This window comes from Neoarius graeffei, chromosome 1 (genome assembly GCF_027579695.1).
Source record: "Neoarius graeffei isolate fNeoGra1 chromosome 1, fNeoGra1.pri, whole genome shotgun sequence".
In the NCBI taxonomy this organism is placed as follows: Eukaryota; Metazoa; Chordata; class Actinopteri; order Siluriformes; family Ariidae; genus Neoarius; species Neoarius graeffei.
In genome coordinates, this window is record NC_083569.1 from 94,550,253 (window position 1) to 94,567,303 (window position 17,051).

Sequence of the window (17,051 nt, forward strand, 5' to 3'; positions counted from 1 at the left end):
TTAGGCGTTTCACGTGAGCACCTGTTATGAAACATAAACCAGCCTTGATTATCTGTGTTTTCTTGGTGTGTTGGTGTTCCTCAACAATATGGTCAAACACACCAACTTTCTTTTTGTGTCCTGATTTGTTCACATATAGAACTGTGTGTGTGTGTGTGTGTGTGTGTCTTTACAGGAGCTCAGCTCTCGTCCCCAGTTCATCATGGATGGAGCCACTCGCACAGATATCTGTCAGGGAGCACTGGGTGAGTCTGTGATAGTAGTGACAGATCAGATCAGACCGAAAGAATTACAGTATGTACCTCCAATCAGGTGACAAATTAAAAGAAAACTAACATAGTGTTTTTAGTAAGGTTTTGGGTCACCACATGCCTCCAGAACAGTCTGTGGAACTGGATTGGGGGAATGAATGAATATTGTTCTTCCAAAAGATATTCCTTCAGTTGCTGTTTGATGATGGTCGTGAAGGCCGTAGTATATGATTCGCATCACTTTCATCCTCATCAGAACAATAAAGGTACTCCTTGTGCAAGAGATCATTCCCATCAGGACAGAGATGTTTCAGTGGAGGATAAAGTTGAACAGTTAGAAGAACTTTGCACTGATTTGCATTAACTCTAAGAGGACAAGTGGATGCACAACATTCCATCAAAAATAAATCCATGCATCCTACAGCAAAACCATAGCAACCATATTTTCCTTTAATTGGTCACCCTTGGAAAGAAGCTTGCCCTTTTTCCGCAGTTTCCTTTATTATGTTGTGACGCTGCACTAAAAACATCTGCATCTGCAACAGTTTTGTTTCTCAAGAGGTTGGGTGTAATTAATGGTTCTGCGTCTGGAGAACTGCCTCAGCTTGTTTATAACCTTGGCATTTATTAACTGTAAACCAAATCGCCACCTCGGAGTCTTGAGTCAGGTCCCAGGTTTCTGCTGGCGAAGTCCTTGGGTGAACCTTGTTGTACAGTAATTACTGTCATATTTTGGTCCTGAATATTCTTTGATAAATTTACACACCACATCATCTTTTTGGCATGGTTCAGTTGCTTTTGTCTTTATTTGGAAGCGTAGTAGTTCATCTTTTGTGTTTAAGAGCTCAGACAGTCTGGTATGTAAACAATAAAGACAGAGACATTTGGAAAGGTAGTTTTATTCATTAGATGGATGACGGGTACACTGACCTGTTAAAGTGGACTACAAGTAAATGATTATTCACGTGAATTAAATACATTACACAAAGCGTAGTCTTGTACCAACACTTAAAAATCTGTAAGAAAATCTTAAACATGAGTCAGTAATTGTCAGTGTGTTGTGTTTAGAAATGCTCTTTAGGCTCATGTTGGTCTGAAACACCATGATGGAAGCACTTAGAAAAAAGTGCACATGGCCATAATTATTCTAAATAAGCAGTTTGGTATCCCATTTTCTGATGGAGCTGATTCAAAAATGAGGTGCATTGGAGTAGGGGAAGTACAAAACATGATCAGTACACACTAACCATCACCTCTGACTGAATAAAGTAAGTCAGTACGTTTACATGCACGTCCAAATCGAGCTACTGTCGGTAATCGAGCAAAGGGTCCCAGCAGGGGTGCCAGAGAAATCCAATCCTACATGCACAAGTGAAATCGGGCTATTGTGCAAGGTGCATTGTGCACCCGAGCCACACGTGGCGCTACACGCCCCATCGTGTTGGTACACTTCCGGTTGTCGTCATGAAGAAGAGCTATAGTGTTGCCAGATACTGCTGACGTATTCCAGCCCAAAACATGTTCAGATCCGCTAAAATGCACTTAAAACCCCCCAATCTGGCAACACTGGCAGTTCCGTGTTCAAGCTGTTCGGCTTGCTCTAACAGACTGTATGGCTACAAACTGTCCGGCGCAGAACACTGTTTTGTAAGACAACTTATTTTGTACAATAATATTTTTCTAAAGTCCATTTTTTGCTTACAAAAAAATATATATTTTTTTGCTTACAATTTAACTTATGTCTTAATAAACACACAAAAAGTTCAATTGTTTTGTTTTTATTGACATTCTTCAGATGTTGGACATATATTTGTGTGTGTATATACACACACACACATACAATGACTTGTTTATGTACACAATTCACAGCTATGCAACAGCTGTACAGATGTATTTGGTGATACAGTAAGTGAGCTAAATTTTAACAGTGCAAACAATGCCACAAAAAGAAAAGATTCATGCCGTTGTCATGATTCGTTGTCATGCCGACCGAGGCTGTTGTGTTTCCCTTGTGGTCTCGTCACTTCCGGAAGGGGCAGTGCTGAAGTAAGTAGCTCGAATACGTAGCTCAATAGGGTATACATGCACTAAGTAGCTCGGCAGAAATCGCATAATCTAGGTCGTGTAGTTCGATTCCGAGAAATCAAGTTCGGTTCAATTTCAGCCGAATTAAGGCGTATACATGGCATTTTGAACTTCGATTTCAGTCGAGCAACAGCAGAAATTCGATTCTCTTTATGTGTATGTAAACGCATTGAGTGTGTGTGTGTTTGTGTGTGTGTGTTGCAGGTGATTGTTGGCTGCTGGCTGCTATTGCTTCTCTCACTCTTAATGATAACCTGCTGCACCGTGTGGTTCCACATGGACAGAGCTTCAGTGACGACTACGCTGGTATCTTTCACTTCCAGGTACACACACACACACACACACACACACACACACACACACACACAGACTAAGCTGTACTTAAGAGATGTTGGGCCAATGACATGGAGTAGAATGGAATAGGATAAAATGAATTCGAAATGGATGGGATAGTAAAATGAAATGAAATATTCATGAGCAGAGACAGAGTAGTGCAGTGGTTAGAACTGTCACCTCAGAGCAGGAAGGTTCCGGGCTCGAACCTCATGGCCGACAGGGGACTTTTTGTGTGGAGTTTACATGTTGTCACTGTATCTGCGTGGGTTTCCTCCCACTTGTTCAAAAATTGTTGAATGTCGTTCTGGCTAAGATCGTCTGCTTAAATGTCTGAAATGTAATGAAATAGAAAGGAATTGGAAAGAAAACCAGTGGAATGAATGGAAACAAATGGAATATAATAGAAATGAATGGAATCCCAATAGAATGGGTAGGATTGGAGATTTGATAAAAAGGAATAGGGCAGAATCGAAGAGAAGGGAATAACGTGGAATTAAATGCAATGGAATTAAACAGAGTAGCAGGGTTCTTCCTGGGTTCTGAAAAATATTGCCCACTTTTACTCTTGAAAAATCAAGTCAAAGAAGTATTCTTCACTTTTTCTTTTTTTCTTCACTTAGTCTGTATTTTTTTTCTTAGTTATCGATTTATCAAAGTGGACTTAATACAGGTTTATACCAACCAAACTGGCACAATTCAAATATATGTACAGATACAGTTCGGCCTCTCCATTACATATAAAATTTGGGCTTCATTCCAGCCTCTAATAAAAGAGGCTTGATTTTGGGCAGCCTGTGCACCATCAAGTTAAAATAAACCTCTTTAGTTTGAGCTTATATAAGGTTATTTTAGCAGGGAATTATTCAAAAGAGGTACAGTATTAGGACTCCCTTTAGCCTTTACTTCAACACAAAACTTGATTTACAATTGAACAGAGTTGAGAAGAATCTTGGAACAACCAACAATGAAGAAATCTGAATTTCCCATTGGTTTACAAGCCGAACACTGAATGACACCGCGTTTTACATCATACGTTTGCCACGGGGAGTCAACATGTTACACTGCCCGAAACATGCTCCCTTCAGTGGCTTGCTGGTTGACCGCACTTTCACTTTTGGCTTTTTTTTTTTTAAACCGACCCTTGTGTTATTGAGACAGTCTGATGTGTTCGGGGATGGTCGGGGCTCTGAGTGTGTCTCTCCCGTGGCTGTTTCAGCCCTTAAATCATCTTCAGTGCTTGAAGAAGCTTGCCCAAAAAACTTTGTCACTTTAGACTGTGCCGCTTTTTGGTTCACACAGAGATAATTACAACACCACACCAGGTTGATTTAAGATGCACTGCGATTGGTCAAAAGCTTGGCCCCCATTTGGTCATTATATGTAGTCAGTTTTTATTGGTCACAAGCGTGTGCTCATTGTTTACACTCTGGCTTCCTGCTGTCTCTTCACTGGAGTTGGATTTCAGCAAATGGAGGGATTTGCAGAGGGATTTCTAGAAAAGATGAGTTATGATAAAGATAACAAATACATTCATGACTGTGACGACTGCTAGTAATTTTCTCTTCGTCACTGATGGATTATGTTCATCAATGACGAGCATGATGAGCTCCAGTGGGAACTCTGTAGTAGAAAGTATTGGAATATAATAGGATTGAATAGAACATAATAGAAGTCGAATAGAATGGCATTGAACAGAAAACAGTGCAGTGGATTGAAAGGAATGAAATGGTTAACATTCCAAGAAATCAAGTCATACAGTACAGGCCGACTATAAGCCATGTAACGACAAGGTTGAGTGGAATAAATGTTTTATTCGATCCACATTCATTGGATTTTGAGAAACGGAGCATTTTTATTTTTTGCGCATTCGATAAATAAAAACTTTATACAAAACATCCGACAAAATCATTTCCGCGTAGAATGTAAACAAACCGGCGAAATGACCGGAGCAATTTGTGAAAAATGCGATTTGTGAAAAAAAAAAAAAACATTCTTACCATCAAATACTTTCATTCCATATTTTGTTGCTCTTTTTTTAATGTGATTTTTGTTTTCGAGGAGAGTTTTGATTTCGTCTTCAGTAACACGTTCCGCCATTTTGTTTTTCTCTACTCGCGGTATGTGAGCTGATATCCTAGTAGAAGAGTAGCCAATCAGAGCGTGCGATTGCTTATATCCAGTGAATGTGGATAGAATAAAACCGAATAGACTATACGGTAAAATATTGAAATGAAATAATAGAAATTGCAGGAGACAGAGAGGATGGGAGAGAATAAAATGCAATATAATAACAGACGAGTAGAATGGGTTAGAAAGTGGAATAGAATGAACGAGAATTATTCATTAGGGATGGTAACAGTGTAAGAGTGGACAGGCAGTGGTAGCTTACTAAGTGTCTGAGTAATACAGTATGAACAAGTGTATAGACTTCACTCAATAAATATAACACACACATATACTGTACACATACACACGGCTCGGGCTTCTCTCTTAACCCATTGAGTGCACTTCGTGTGTTATGTGCTACACTGACTGGAGTGTGTTTGTTGTTTATATGTTTGTAGCAGACCTCTCTGTAGTCATTGCTTCTGTTCTTTACTGTCTTATCTCTTTTCATAACAGGTTTTACTGCACGCCAGCTACGCAAATAAGCACAGTGACACTAAACTGCATGAGAAAGAGGGTGGAGTTAGTATTGTGTGGGGGTGGGTGGGTGTTTTTACTGCATGTACAGTTCAGCTTAGGTGTGGTTCTAGCTGTAAATGAATATTTCCTCCTCCAGGGTGTTTCTCACAGGAATAAGAAAACCTGGGATTTCAGTTTGTGTAGCATTGGTGTTTTTATTGCAGTGTGACGAGAGAGAGAGGGTGGGTCGTGCTTTTTGAATTTTTATTGGCACGACTACCATCTTAAATTTTTTCCTTTGTTTTTACTAGTTAAGTAGAATAGTGCCCAGTGAATACTGAATAATGCGTTTCCTTTAACTGCCAGTCCCTTGTATGTGTGTTCATGCATATTAATATAGCAGTAAGAGAATGTAGTGTGTTTTTCTCAGCAGGTCTGCTGGAATTCCCTCCCTGGTGCAATCATTAAGCAATGGAAAGAAAGTATGTCATAACCTGAAGGGCAAAACAACAGCCCTGTTGATCCCTCTATCCATTTACACCTGCTTTAGAGACACTAGAGTTAAATCAGTCTCTGCTCTGACATGTATACCTGTAAGAGATTTCTTTTGCACTTTTTTATGCACACTACTTGTGCTTGTTTAGATATAGTGTTATTTGTCATGGAGAAAGAATGTTACTGATAAACTCGAGAGGATGGACAAGGAGAAGTGCAGGCATACAGAAGATTGTAGCATGTAGATAACATACAACTGTACAGCACTCATAGTCCATTACCATGTACTGGAAATGCTTTTTGAATGGTTGAGTCTGATTATCTGTCTGTTCGTCTGTCTATCTTTCTCCATTTGTGTGTATATATAATCACATAGCAGTGTTATAGTCGAGTCATTAAACCGCGAGTCCGAGTCTAGTCTCGAGTCCCCAGTGTTCAAGTCTGTCCCTGCTACTGTGTTGGACTAACGTTCCTGCTCGACTGCCCCATTTTAGTTAATAGGCTACAGATAAAAAGCTTGTTCATTGCTCAGCAAGCCCCGCCCACTATCAACAGGGCAAATAACATGAGAGAGGGTTAACACTAGCTAGTTCATCACTCAGCAAGCAAGCCCCGCTATCAACAGAGCAGTGAACATAGCATGTCACTTCCTTCTCTGGGTGGAGTCTTGCCAAATGACGATTGAAGTTCGAGGTTGTCCCCGCCGTCTCCTCGATAGTTCTTCTACATATGGAACACAGAGCAGTGTATTTTTTTTTTCCCCACTGCACGAGAAGTCTGTATAAGCAAAGCAGACAATCCTAGGGGCGTTCTCTCCAGACATTTTAGCGCCATTAACGTTAGTTTGTTCCTGAACATGTGAATGTGCATTCTTTTGCACGAAATTAGAATAAAATGTAGATATATCTTGTGCCAAATTATTATGGCATGTTACAAAAAATAATGAAAAAAAAATCAGAGTCCTCGTCTCCAATTCACGAGTCCAAATGTAGTTAATGCACGCGTCCGAGTCAATTCATGAGTCCTTAAAATAGGGCATGAGTTGGATTCGAGTACTAGAAGCCTGTCACATAGTGGCCTCCACAATTATTCTCAACCCTTGTAAACCGTTTATCTTGCAGTGAAAAAAAATTAGAAAAATCCAGCGTTTAATGTAAATAAATCTATTAAGAGGAAAAACAAATCCCTCATCAAGAAACAGTTGTTTTCAACAAAAAACGTGTGCCACCATGATTGACACCCCTGCATTTAATACTTTATACAACCTCTCTTTGCTAGTAAAACAGCACAGAGTCTCTCTTATGACATTTTATAAGGTTGGAGATACAGAGCAGGGCATCTGAGCCCATTCCTCTTTACACAATCTCTCCACATCATCCAGGGTCCCCAGCCCTTTCTTGTGCTCTCTCCTCTTCAGCTCACCCCACAGTTTTCAGTGAAGTTCTGAGACTGAGATGGCCAGGGCAGAAGCTTGATTCTGTGGTCAGATAACCATTTTTGTGTTGATTTGGACATATGCTTCGGATCATCAAAACTGGACAACCCAGTTTTAGTTTCCTGACAGAAGCAGTCAGATTCTGATTTAAAGTGTCCTGGTATTTCATGGGGTCCATGATGCCATGTACCCTAACAAGGTTTCCAGGGTCTTCGGAGGAAAAACAGCCCCAAAACCTCACAGAACTTCTACCATATTTTACAGTTGGGATCGGGTTCTTTTCATTATAGCCATTCTTCTTTTTACACCAAACCCAGCTTGAGTGTTATTGCCAAAAAGCTTCATTTTCACTACATCAGACCACAGAACATGGTTCCAGTCAAAGTTGTAATAGCATTTCGCAAACTTCAGGTGCTTACGTTTGTGGTTCACTGACAGAAAAGGCTTTTTTCTAAATAATCTGTTGGTGTGGAGGTGGAGTCTGATGGTGGCTTTGGAGACTTGTGTGTATATATATATATATATTTTTTTTTAAATAAATAATTCACCAACAGTGACCCTTGGGGATTTTCCCCCTGCCTCTCTTACTCTCCTCCTCACTGTATGTGGGGGCAAAATAAACTTGGGTCCTCTTCCAGGTGAGTCTGTAACAGCTCCAGTTGGTGTCCACTTTATTATTGCCCTAACAGTAGAAATGGACATTTTCCAGTGAGTAGCTTTTTTTTTTTTTTTAAATAACCATTCCCTGACTTCCCTGACATTCCCTGTGCTGTCTTATCTTTCCCATATTGGGGGATGACTAAGGGAATTTGGCCTCTGTGTCACCTCATATTTGTTCCCCAGTTAATCAGAAAGTCATGGATTACAGCTTGAAAGTTCCTACACACTCCAATCAACTCAAAAATGGACAATTTAAAAGGGAAACATGCTTCAAAAATATTTTCAATTAAAAGTTGGATTTTTTTTCTCATTTTTTCAGTGTGAGATGAAACTCCTTCAATAAATGGTGGATTTTTTTTCTAACCCTTTTTACTTATCTTTATAAGGGGTGCCAATAATTATGGAGGGCACTGTGTATATTTATTTTATATTACAATTTGTCTACATCAGGAGTAAAATAATGAACAACAGCGTGGTACGATGCAGCCTGATGTGAAGCGAAGTTACTGTTACCATCTCAATAGTGATTATTTTCCTACAGCAGCATGTTCCAGTGTTCTGTTTCTCTGATATCAACAAAATTTATGTATGCATTTATAGTTTAAATGTTCAGCGCTGTAGAAACATCCCCAAAACAAGTTATTTCTTATTCTTTACATTTAAAGCTAAATGATAGTTTTGTCAATAAGCTCCGTTTTTTTTTTTTAAACTCTCTTGAAGTTAAATGAGGCAAAAATAATACAGCTTGTTTTCCATTCATCCATTATCCGTAACCACTTATCCTGTGCAGGGCTGTGGGCAAACTGGAGCCTATCCCAGCTGACTATGGGTGAGAGGTGGGGTACACCCTAAACAAGTCAGCAAATCATCACAGGGCTGACGCATAGACACAAATAACCATTCATACCTACAGTCAATTTAGAGCCTCCAGTTAGCCTAACCTGCATGTCTTTGAACTGTGGAGGAAACCCACGCAGAAACGGGGAGAACATACAAACTCCACACAGAAAGGCCCTTGTCGGCCACTGGGTTCGAACCCGGAACCTTCTTGCTGTGAGGCAACAGTGCTAACCACTACATCACCATGCCGTCCGAGCAAGATCAATGTCATATCATCTCTAGCCGCTTTATCCTGTTCTACAGGGTCGTGGGCAAGCTGGAGCCTATCCAAGCTGACTACGGGTGAAAGGCGGGGTACACCTTGGACAAGTTACCAAGTCATCACAGGGCCGACACATAGACACAGACAACCATTCACATTCACGCCTACAGTCAATTTAGAGTCACCAGTTAACCTAACCTGCATGTCTTTGGACTGTGGGGGAAACCAGAGGAAACCCACGCGGACACGGGGAGAACATGCAAACTCCACACAGAAAGGCCCCTGTCAGCCCCTGGGCTTGAACCCACACCTTCTCGTTGTGAGGCAACAGTGCTAACCACTTCCCCACCGTGCTGCCTTTCACATATCGGAAAACTTTATAACCGTCGCTTCAGAGAAAACTTCACCATATCAACAATTAAGAAGAAACCTTTATTTGTCACGTGCATACTTCAAGCACAGTGAAATTCATCCTCTGCATTTAACCCATCTGAAGCAGCGCGCACACACACCCAGAGCAGTGGGCAGCCACACCAGAGTGCCCGGGGACCAGTCAGGGGTTCGGTACCTTGCTCAAGGGCACCTCAGCTCAAGGCTGCCCCATGTCAACCTAACCTAATTGCACAAATACAATGTGTATTCAGCCTGTCTGTGTAGTGTCCATATGTGTTACTATAGAAACGATAACGTATTAGATCAAGCTCATTATTATAAACCTTGCAGATGCAACTACTGTCAGAGCCGCTGTTATCAACACCTGACGAATCAGACTAGTGAATTCAGCCACGCTGTGATATAATGGTATAATTTACTGAGAATATGGCAATGTGTACGTAGAAAACCAAAGGGAAAAAAAACACCACCCCACACACACAGGGAAACAGCAGGGTGTCTCTAATCCCTAATCCAGCCTCCCACCAAGCCACTTACAGCATTAGTATCTACTCAGTCCAGTTTGACCTCCTCCACTGTACTGTACACCATCTTGTATTTCATAAACCTGTAAGTGGTAAATTACAAATTTGTCATATTTCTAATCTCAGGATGTGTGGGGTGGGGGGGGACACATGATGACAGATGCCTCCACGAAAGCATGTTTTTGTTTGCTCTGTTGGAGCGTGTTCAGCACAAAAAAAGCTGCTTGAAGCACACTTTAGCAGTTATAAGCCTGAATGGCTACTGGTGCTGTTCTACTGTAGTGACTTTTTCAAACATTTCATGCAACATTTTGGACTGAAGTTGCACAGCAACAACAGGGGACATTAGCAAATAGCTTAGCAACAAGTTAGGTGGCTCACATTAGTGATAACTCTGTTGATTACATTCTCAAAACAAAGCAATGATTGGTATGGCCAGTGTTCTAGATTGAACAAAGTATTGTGTTTGTTAATACTGCTATAAACTAATTTATAACTAGAGAAGTGGAACATTACACTGTTCACAGTGTAACCTGTCATGTTAATTTGCTCCAAGTTGACGAGTTGAGGGGGCAGGGAATTGCAAGTTGCAATTTCCTCTTGAACACCTTGAAATTTACCGCAAGCTAGCCTGGTGGTTAGCATGTCTGCCTCTTGATTGGGAGATTGCAAGTTTTACTCATGGTCTGGTCATACTAAAGACCATCATAAAAATGGTACCTACTGCCATCTGGCTGCAATACAGATGCAAGTGGGGAGTCAAACTCTCGTGGTTACCAGAGAACCAGCCCCCTACTGTAACCCTAGCTATGTAATAGGTGAGAGGCCAAGGGCCATGGAAGCAGAGATTGATGCCGCCCAATGCACCTTAATGGCCTGGTTAGTACTGGGATGGGAGACTGCCTGGGAAGACCAGGTCCTGGCATGGGAGGAACTTTGATTTTAACTTTTTTGACTTTGAAATTTACACCTTGAAGTGTAAATATGACGATAAATGTTCCATGTTGGGAAAATGCATTAAATTACCGTGACCTAATGTACCACAGCACTGATGACTTCTCAGATGTTTGATCAGAAGGTTTTCTTATGTTATTATTTGCCAAAGAAAAAAATAGTTGTTGATTTGGTGGAGGTTTCTGTAGATACATTTATGTAACATTTTGGAAGGAGTCACCAGTGTCAGGACTAAAATGTCCGAGGTCAAGCTGTAACTTTAAGCTTACAAGGTTTTGTCCCAAGTGAAAGTCTTTAGGGTGGATCACTTAAGGACAGTTTGCACTTTGTCAAACAGGAAGACACGCTGCATATTTATTTTTTTATTGATTGATTGCATTATTAACTTCAAGAGAGTAAAAAATAAGCAGATGGAACTGACTGGAGCTGCTATATAATGTAAGTGTTAATGGGACCAAGCTTGTTTCCCAGACATTTCCCAGCATGAAATGTAATTATAAACTTTTCAAAAGCAATACATGTCATTCATTAATGAATAAAGAATTGTAATCTCTGGCAGAATGCTGTAATTGTTGGTGAAAACACTTCAGGGCATGCTGCTAGTGGGCGTCATCACACTGTAACATCATGCCCTGGAGTGTTGTGTTTTTTTTTTTGTTTTTTTTTTGTTTTTCCTTATGCATCACACACTTCTGTTAGTTACCAACATGGAGATGGATTTGTCATGGGTTATGTTTTATATAGCGCTACAGTTGGATTCGGTGCTGAAAACGGCGACAAAAACTGAGGAGTTTTAACGAATGATATTCTCTCCTCACCTCAGCTGACTTCATTACATTACATGACATTTAGCAGATGCTCTTATCCAGAGCAGCGTACAACAGAACAAGTGCAAAAGTCAGGGACAAGAAAGTTCGAGTGCCAACTGAACAAGTGACAGAATAACACCTAGTGTAATATTCTGTTGAAGTAACAATCAACAAACAGCCAAGGAACACAAGCTAACCCTACAAATGAGCTGACAAAGTACAACTAAATAGAGAAAAATAAAACCCCAACGGCTAACAGTCATCATGACCAGGCTAAACAGTACACAGCCTGGGTTGGTCAAGACCACTACGCGATTACACAATGGGCAGGGAAGAGGTGCAGCCTGACGAGGTGGGTGTTCAGTCTACATTTGAAGGTGGTCAGGAAGTTGGCAGTTCTGACCTCGGTGGGAAGGTCATTCCACCAACAGGGAACTAGGACAGACCGCAGTCTTGAGTGGGCTGGGCATTAGCGTCGAGGAGGGGCCAGGCGACCAGTAGCAGCAGAGTATAGGGGTCTGGCTGGCATGTAGTGTCGGATCAGTGCCTGGAGGCATGCTGGACGTGACCCCTTGACTGCCTGGAAAGCTACCACCAAAGTCTTAAATTTGATGCGAGCTACGGAATTCTCCAATGGAAACACCGCTCGCAGAAGTGTTTAGACTTAAATGGAGGATATGTAGAGAAATGGCTGTGTTATTTTCATAAATAAAGATTTTTTTTTTCAATTTGTCTTAGAACTTTTTGACTTGCCCTCATATGTCCTCTTCTGTTGCTATCCACTGTGCTGCTGCAAACAGGAAATTTCCCCATTGTTGGATAATAATCTGATCATAAACTCACAACATGGCATCATAAAATAAAATTACAAAGCAGCACTGGAGCAGAAAGGATTTGATGATCTGGCATGATGAGTAGGAACAGTACAGGAAGTAATGAGGGTCAGAAGGAAGCTTTCCAGAGACACACTTTGACTCTGTACAGATGACCTGCTAAGTGAAATCAGTACAACTGACATGATTGTGGGATTTAGTTATGAGATCAGTGTGAGCGTATCAGACTTTTGTGACCTCTGTTCCACGAGCTGAGAGTGAAATTGTGCCTCCGAGTCAGCAAAACGTCCAGCGTACACTTCACATAGTCCGCTAGCTTCACTGTACTCGAGTGCTGCTCTGAATTCTCTCCTGTTGGAGTGAACTCGGTAAAGTTACTTGATATTCGAGTGCTGGTTTCATCACAATGCAGGTACAGAGGTAATTCAGAAGGGTGTGTGTTTGTGTGTGTATGCTTGCCTGAGCATGCATGTATGTGCACAGTCTGTGTTCTGTAATTCCACGAATGACTGACATTTTGCCACCTGGTGGTTGTTGTCACCTTGTATGAAACAGTCTCTCTTTCTCGCTCCTTCTCTCTCTCTCTCTCTCTCTCTCTCTGTAGTTCTGGCAGTTTGGTGAGTGGATTGATGTGGTGATTGACGACAGGCTGCCGGTTAAAGACGGGAAGTTGCTGTTTGTGCACTCTGCAGAGGGCGGCGAGTTCTGGAGCGCTCTGGTGGAAAAGGCCTACGCCAAGTAAGACAAAGGGCACACAAATAATCTTATGCTGATCGCAAACTTTTCCTAAACATACAGTCTGAACCTGGCTGAGTTGAGGGTGTTAATATTTACAGATTTTCAGGTTGATTTAGGAATTATGCCCTGGCAAATAAGTAATCATATTGCAGCAGGATGAAGTTTTTACTCCCATGCGTGTGGGAGCAGTCAGACATGATGTTTACAGGACAACAAGATTGAACCTAAAGCCAGTTTGATGGCTACTTTATAGTCTCTCTCTTCTTATATATATTTTTAGATATTACAGAAATAAACATGTACAGTGGTGCTTGAAAGTTTGTGAACCCTTTAGAATTTTATATATTTCTGCATAAATATGACCTAAAACATCACCAGATTTTCCCACAAGTCCTGAAAGTAAATAAAGAGAACCCAGTTAAACAAATGAGACAAAAATATTATACTTGGTCATTTATTTATTGAGGAAAATGATCCAATATTACATATCTGTGAGTGTCAAAAGTATGTGAACCTTTGCTTTCAGTATCTGGTGTGACCCCCTTGTGCAGCAATAACTGCAACTGAATGTTTCCGGTAACTGTTGACCAGTCCTGCACACCAGCTTGGAGGAATTTTAGCCCATTCCTCCGTACAGAACAGCTTCAACTCTGGGATGTTGGTGGGTTTCCTCACATGAACTGCTTGCTTCAGGTCCTTCCACAACATTTTGATTGGATTAAGGTCAGGACTTTGACTTGGCCATTCCAAAACATTAACTTGATTTTTCTTTTACCATTCTTTGGTAGAACGACTTGTGTGCTTAGGGTCATTGTCTTGCTGAATGACCCACCTTCTCTTGAGATTCAGTTCATGGACAGATGTCCTGACATTTTCCTTTAGAATTCGCTGGTATAATTCAGAATTCATTGTTCCATCAACGATGGCAAGCCGTCCTGGCACAGATGCAGCAAAACAGGCCCAAACTATGATACTACCACCACCATGTTTCACAGATGGGATAAGGTTCTTATGCTGGAACGCAGCGTTTTCCTTTCTTCAAACATAACGCTTCTCATTTAAACCAAAAAATTCTATTTTGGTCTCATCTGTCCACAAAACATTTTTCCAATCACCTTATGGTTTGTCCACATGCTCTTTAGCAAACTGCAGACGAGCAGCAATGTCCTTTTTGAAGAGCAGTGGCTTTCTCCTTGCAACCCTGCCATGCACACCATTGTTGTTCAGTGTTCTCTTGATGGTGGACTCATGAACATTAACATTAGCCAATGTGAGAGAGGCCTTCAGTTGCTTAGAAGTTACCCTGGGGTCCTTTGGGACCTCGCCGACTACTACGTTCCTTGCTCTTGGAGTGATCTTTGTTGGTCGACCACTCCTGGGGAGGGTAACAATGGTCTTGAATTTCCTCCATTTGTACACAATCTGTCTGACTGTGGATTGGTGGAGTCCAAACTCTTTAGAGATGGTTTTGTAACCTTTTCCAGCCTGATGAGCATCAACAACGCTTTCTCTGAGGTCCTCAGAAATCTCCTTTGTTCGTTCCATGATACACTTCCACAAACATGTGTTGTGCAGATCAGACTTTGATAGATCCCTGTTCTTTAAATAAAACAGGGTGCCCACTCACACCTGATTGTCATCCCATTGATTGAAAACACCTGACTCTAATTTCACCTTCAAATTAACTATTAATCCTAGAGGTTCACATACTTTTGCCACTCACAGATATGTAATATTGGATCATTTTCCCCAGTAAATAAATGGCCATGTACAATATTTTTGTCTCATTTATTTAACTGGGTTCTCTTTATCTACTTTTAGGACTTGTGGGAAAATCTGATGATGTTTTCGGTCATATTTATGCAGGAATATCTAAAATTCTAAAGGGTTCACAAACTTTCAAGCACCTGTGTGTGTTGCAGATTTAAATTTTTTTTATCCCCCCCCCCGACTTGATTGGTCGGACCGGTGTTCTTCACTTTTATTCATAACTGTACTTTATTTTGTGGGTTGCTGTAAACCACTCTACAAACTTGTGTTTTTCGTATTTTATTTTGCATTACTTTTATAGTTTTTAATTTATTTACATATTTTTAAGGACCCTTCTGTAAATCGCTTCTGTCATGTTGGCATCCTCAATAAAGATCTTTAAAGAAGATAAACTTATTAACATAAGCTGTTGTGTGTGGGGTTTTTTTGTTTGTTTTTTTAAAAGAGGAGACAACATTGGCTTGCTGTTCGAGGGTTCAAATTCACAGCTTTTCCTTGGAACAAAATGGGCAGCTTGGATATCTTGCATTCTTTCTTATTCAGGCGATTTCAGTTTTTATTTTAATTTACGTCGAGTTTGATTATTCCTTGACGACCAACATATTTGTAACAGGGTTTAAATGACTAGTTTTCATTGTTTTGTTTTTTGAAATGTGGACCAAGTTCATTAGGAAATGAATTTCTGCAGTCGGTACAAACAGAAAGCGGGATTTCTAAAACAGACCTATGTACAGCTCTGCTTCAGGTAATAGGATCGATTGAGATATTCTGGAAAGAGTAGGTTTGGATCAGGTGAAATATTTGCTACTGTTTTGTTTTATTGGAAGCAATCTGGATCTAATTGGAGATGATTTAAATCTAAGTAGGTCTTTGAAGCATGTAGCATTTATTTGTTTCATAGTGATGCTATGGTTTGGTGGGGTTTTTTTTTAAATACAAGTTTTCCTATAAAGCACGCTTGTGGTACTCGAGTCCAGGACTTGTGCCCTAATTTTAAGGACTTGTGACTTGACTTGGACTTGAGCACTGATGACATTAACTGCACTCGGACTTGTAAATTGGAGACGAGGATTCTGATTTTTTGCTTTATTTTTTGTAACATGCCATAATAATTTGACATAAGATATTTATATCTACATTAATTTTGTGCTAATTTCATGCAAGAGTGTCCGACCTGCGCACCTTGACGTGTGCATCAGATAGATTCTTGGGTACGCTCCGGACAGCACGTGCCCCAAACGGACTTTTACGCGCGTTGTAAACAACTCACACCTGCACAGGATTAAGGCGCAATCAGTGCACCAGTATAAAAACTGTGAAAACACACTTACTTTGCGAAGTATTGAGTTGCGTTGCTGACACATTACTGAACCTTATTTTCTTGTTTGGTTTCCTGATCCCTGATTTCCTGTTTCTCGTCTTTGATTCTGCCGAGTTTACAATAGCCTGTTTGTGCCCCGCTCGACCTATTGCCCGTTTTACGATTTTGCCTGCCGTTCTGGATTGTTTACCGTCTTCACTTGTATTAATAAACGCACCTTCTGCACTTGCATCCGTCTCCCAACCATCTCTGACAGAATATTTCACACTCCCTGACAAAGAGAAGCACATTCACCTGTTCATGCGTCATGTTTAAGAGCAAACTAATGTTAATAACTCTGAAACAGCCACCGTCAAATGGTGCGGTTGGAGTCTTGTTCTAGGACTCGACTCTGATCAAGAGTAGACTTGACTCGGATTTTTTTTTTTTTTTAAATGACTTGGACTTGAAACTGGACTCAGGCTTGAGGTTTAGTGACTTGACTACAACACTGCTTTAAAATGAGCTTAATGAAGCAGATCTGAAACATTTGTACTTCCCCAAAAATACTTGATCTCCAAGAATTGCCTTTGCTTCAATGATTAATTTTGCCTGTACAGTCAATTCCCTTTTTGAGTCTGGTTCCTTTAAAGTTTTCTTTCAAGAAGATTTTCCTCATCACTGACACCTCTGATTTGCTTAGTAGGGGCCTAAATCTGCATCCAGATCTCTGTAAAACTG

At 40.7% G+C, this 17,051-nt stretch overlaps 1 protein-coding gene across 2 annotated transcripts in view; it reads left to right on the top strand.

Annotated features, from left to right (window-relative positions):
* capn1 (calpain 1) overlaps positions 1 to 17,051 on the top strand; it is a 68,984-nt gene that overhangs the window by 28,230 nt on the left and 23,703 nt on the right. For both annotated transcript variants that reach the window (XM_060906272.1, XM_060906353.1), the window contains 3 exons: positions 176 to 245; positions 2,541 to 2,659; positions 13,107 to 13,240. In XM_060906272.1, the coding sequence (XP_060762255.1) occupies positions 176 to 245; positions 2,541 to 2,659; positions 13,107 to 13,240 (323 nt within the window). The remainder of the gene's footprint in view (positions 1 to 175; positions 246 to 2,540; positions 2,660 to 13,106; positions 13,241 to 17,051) is intronic.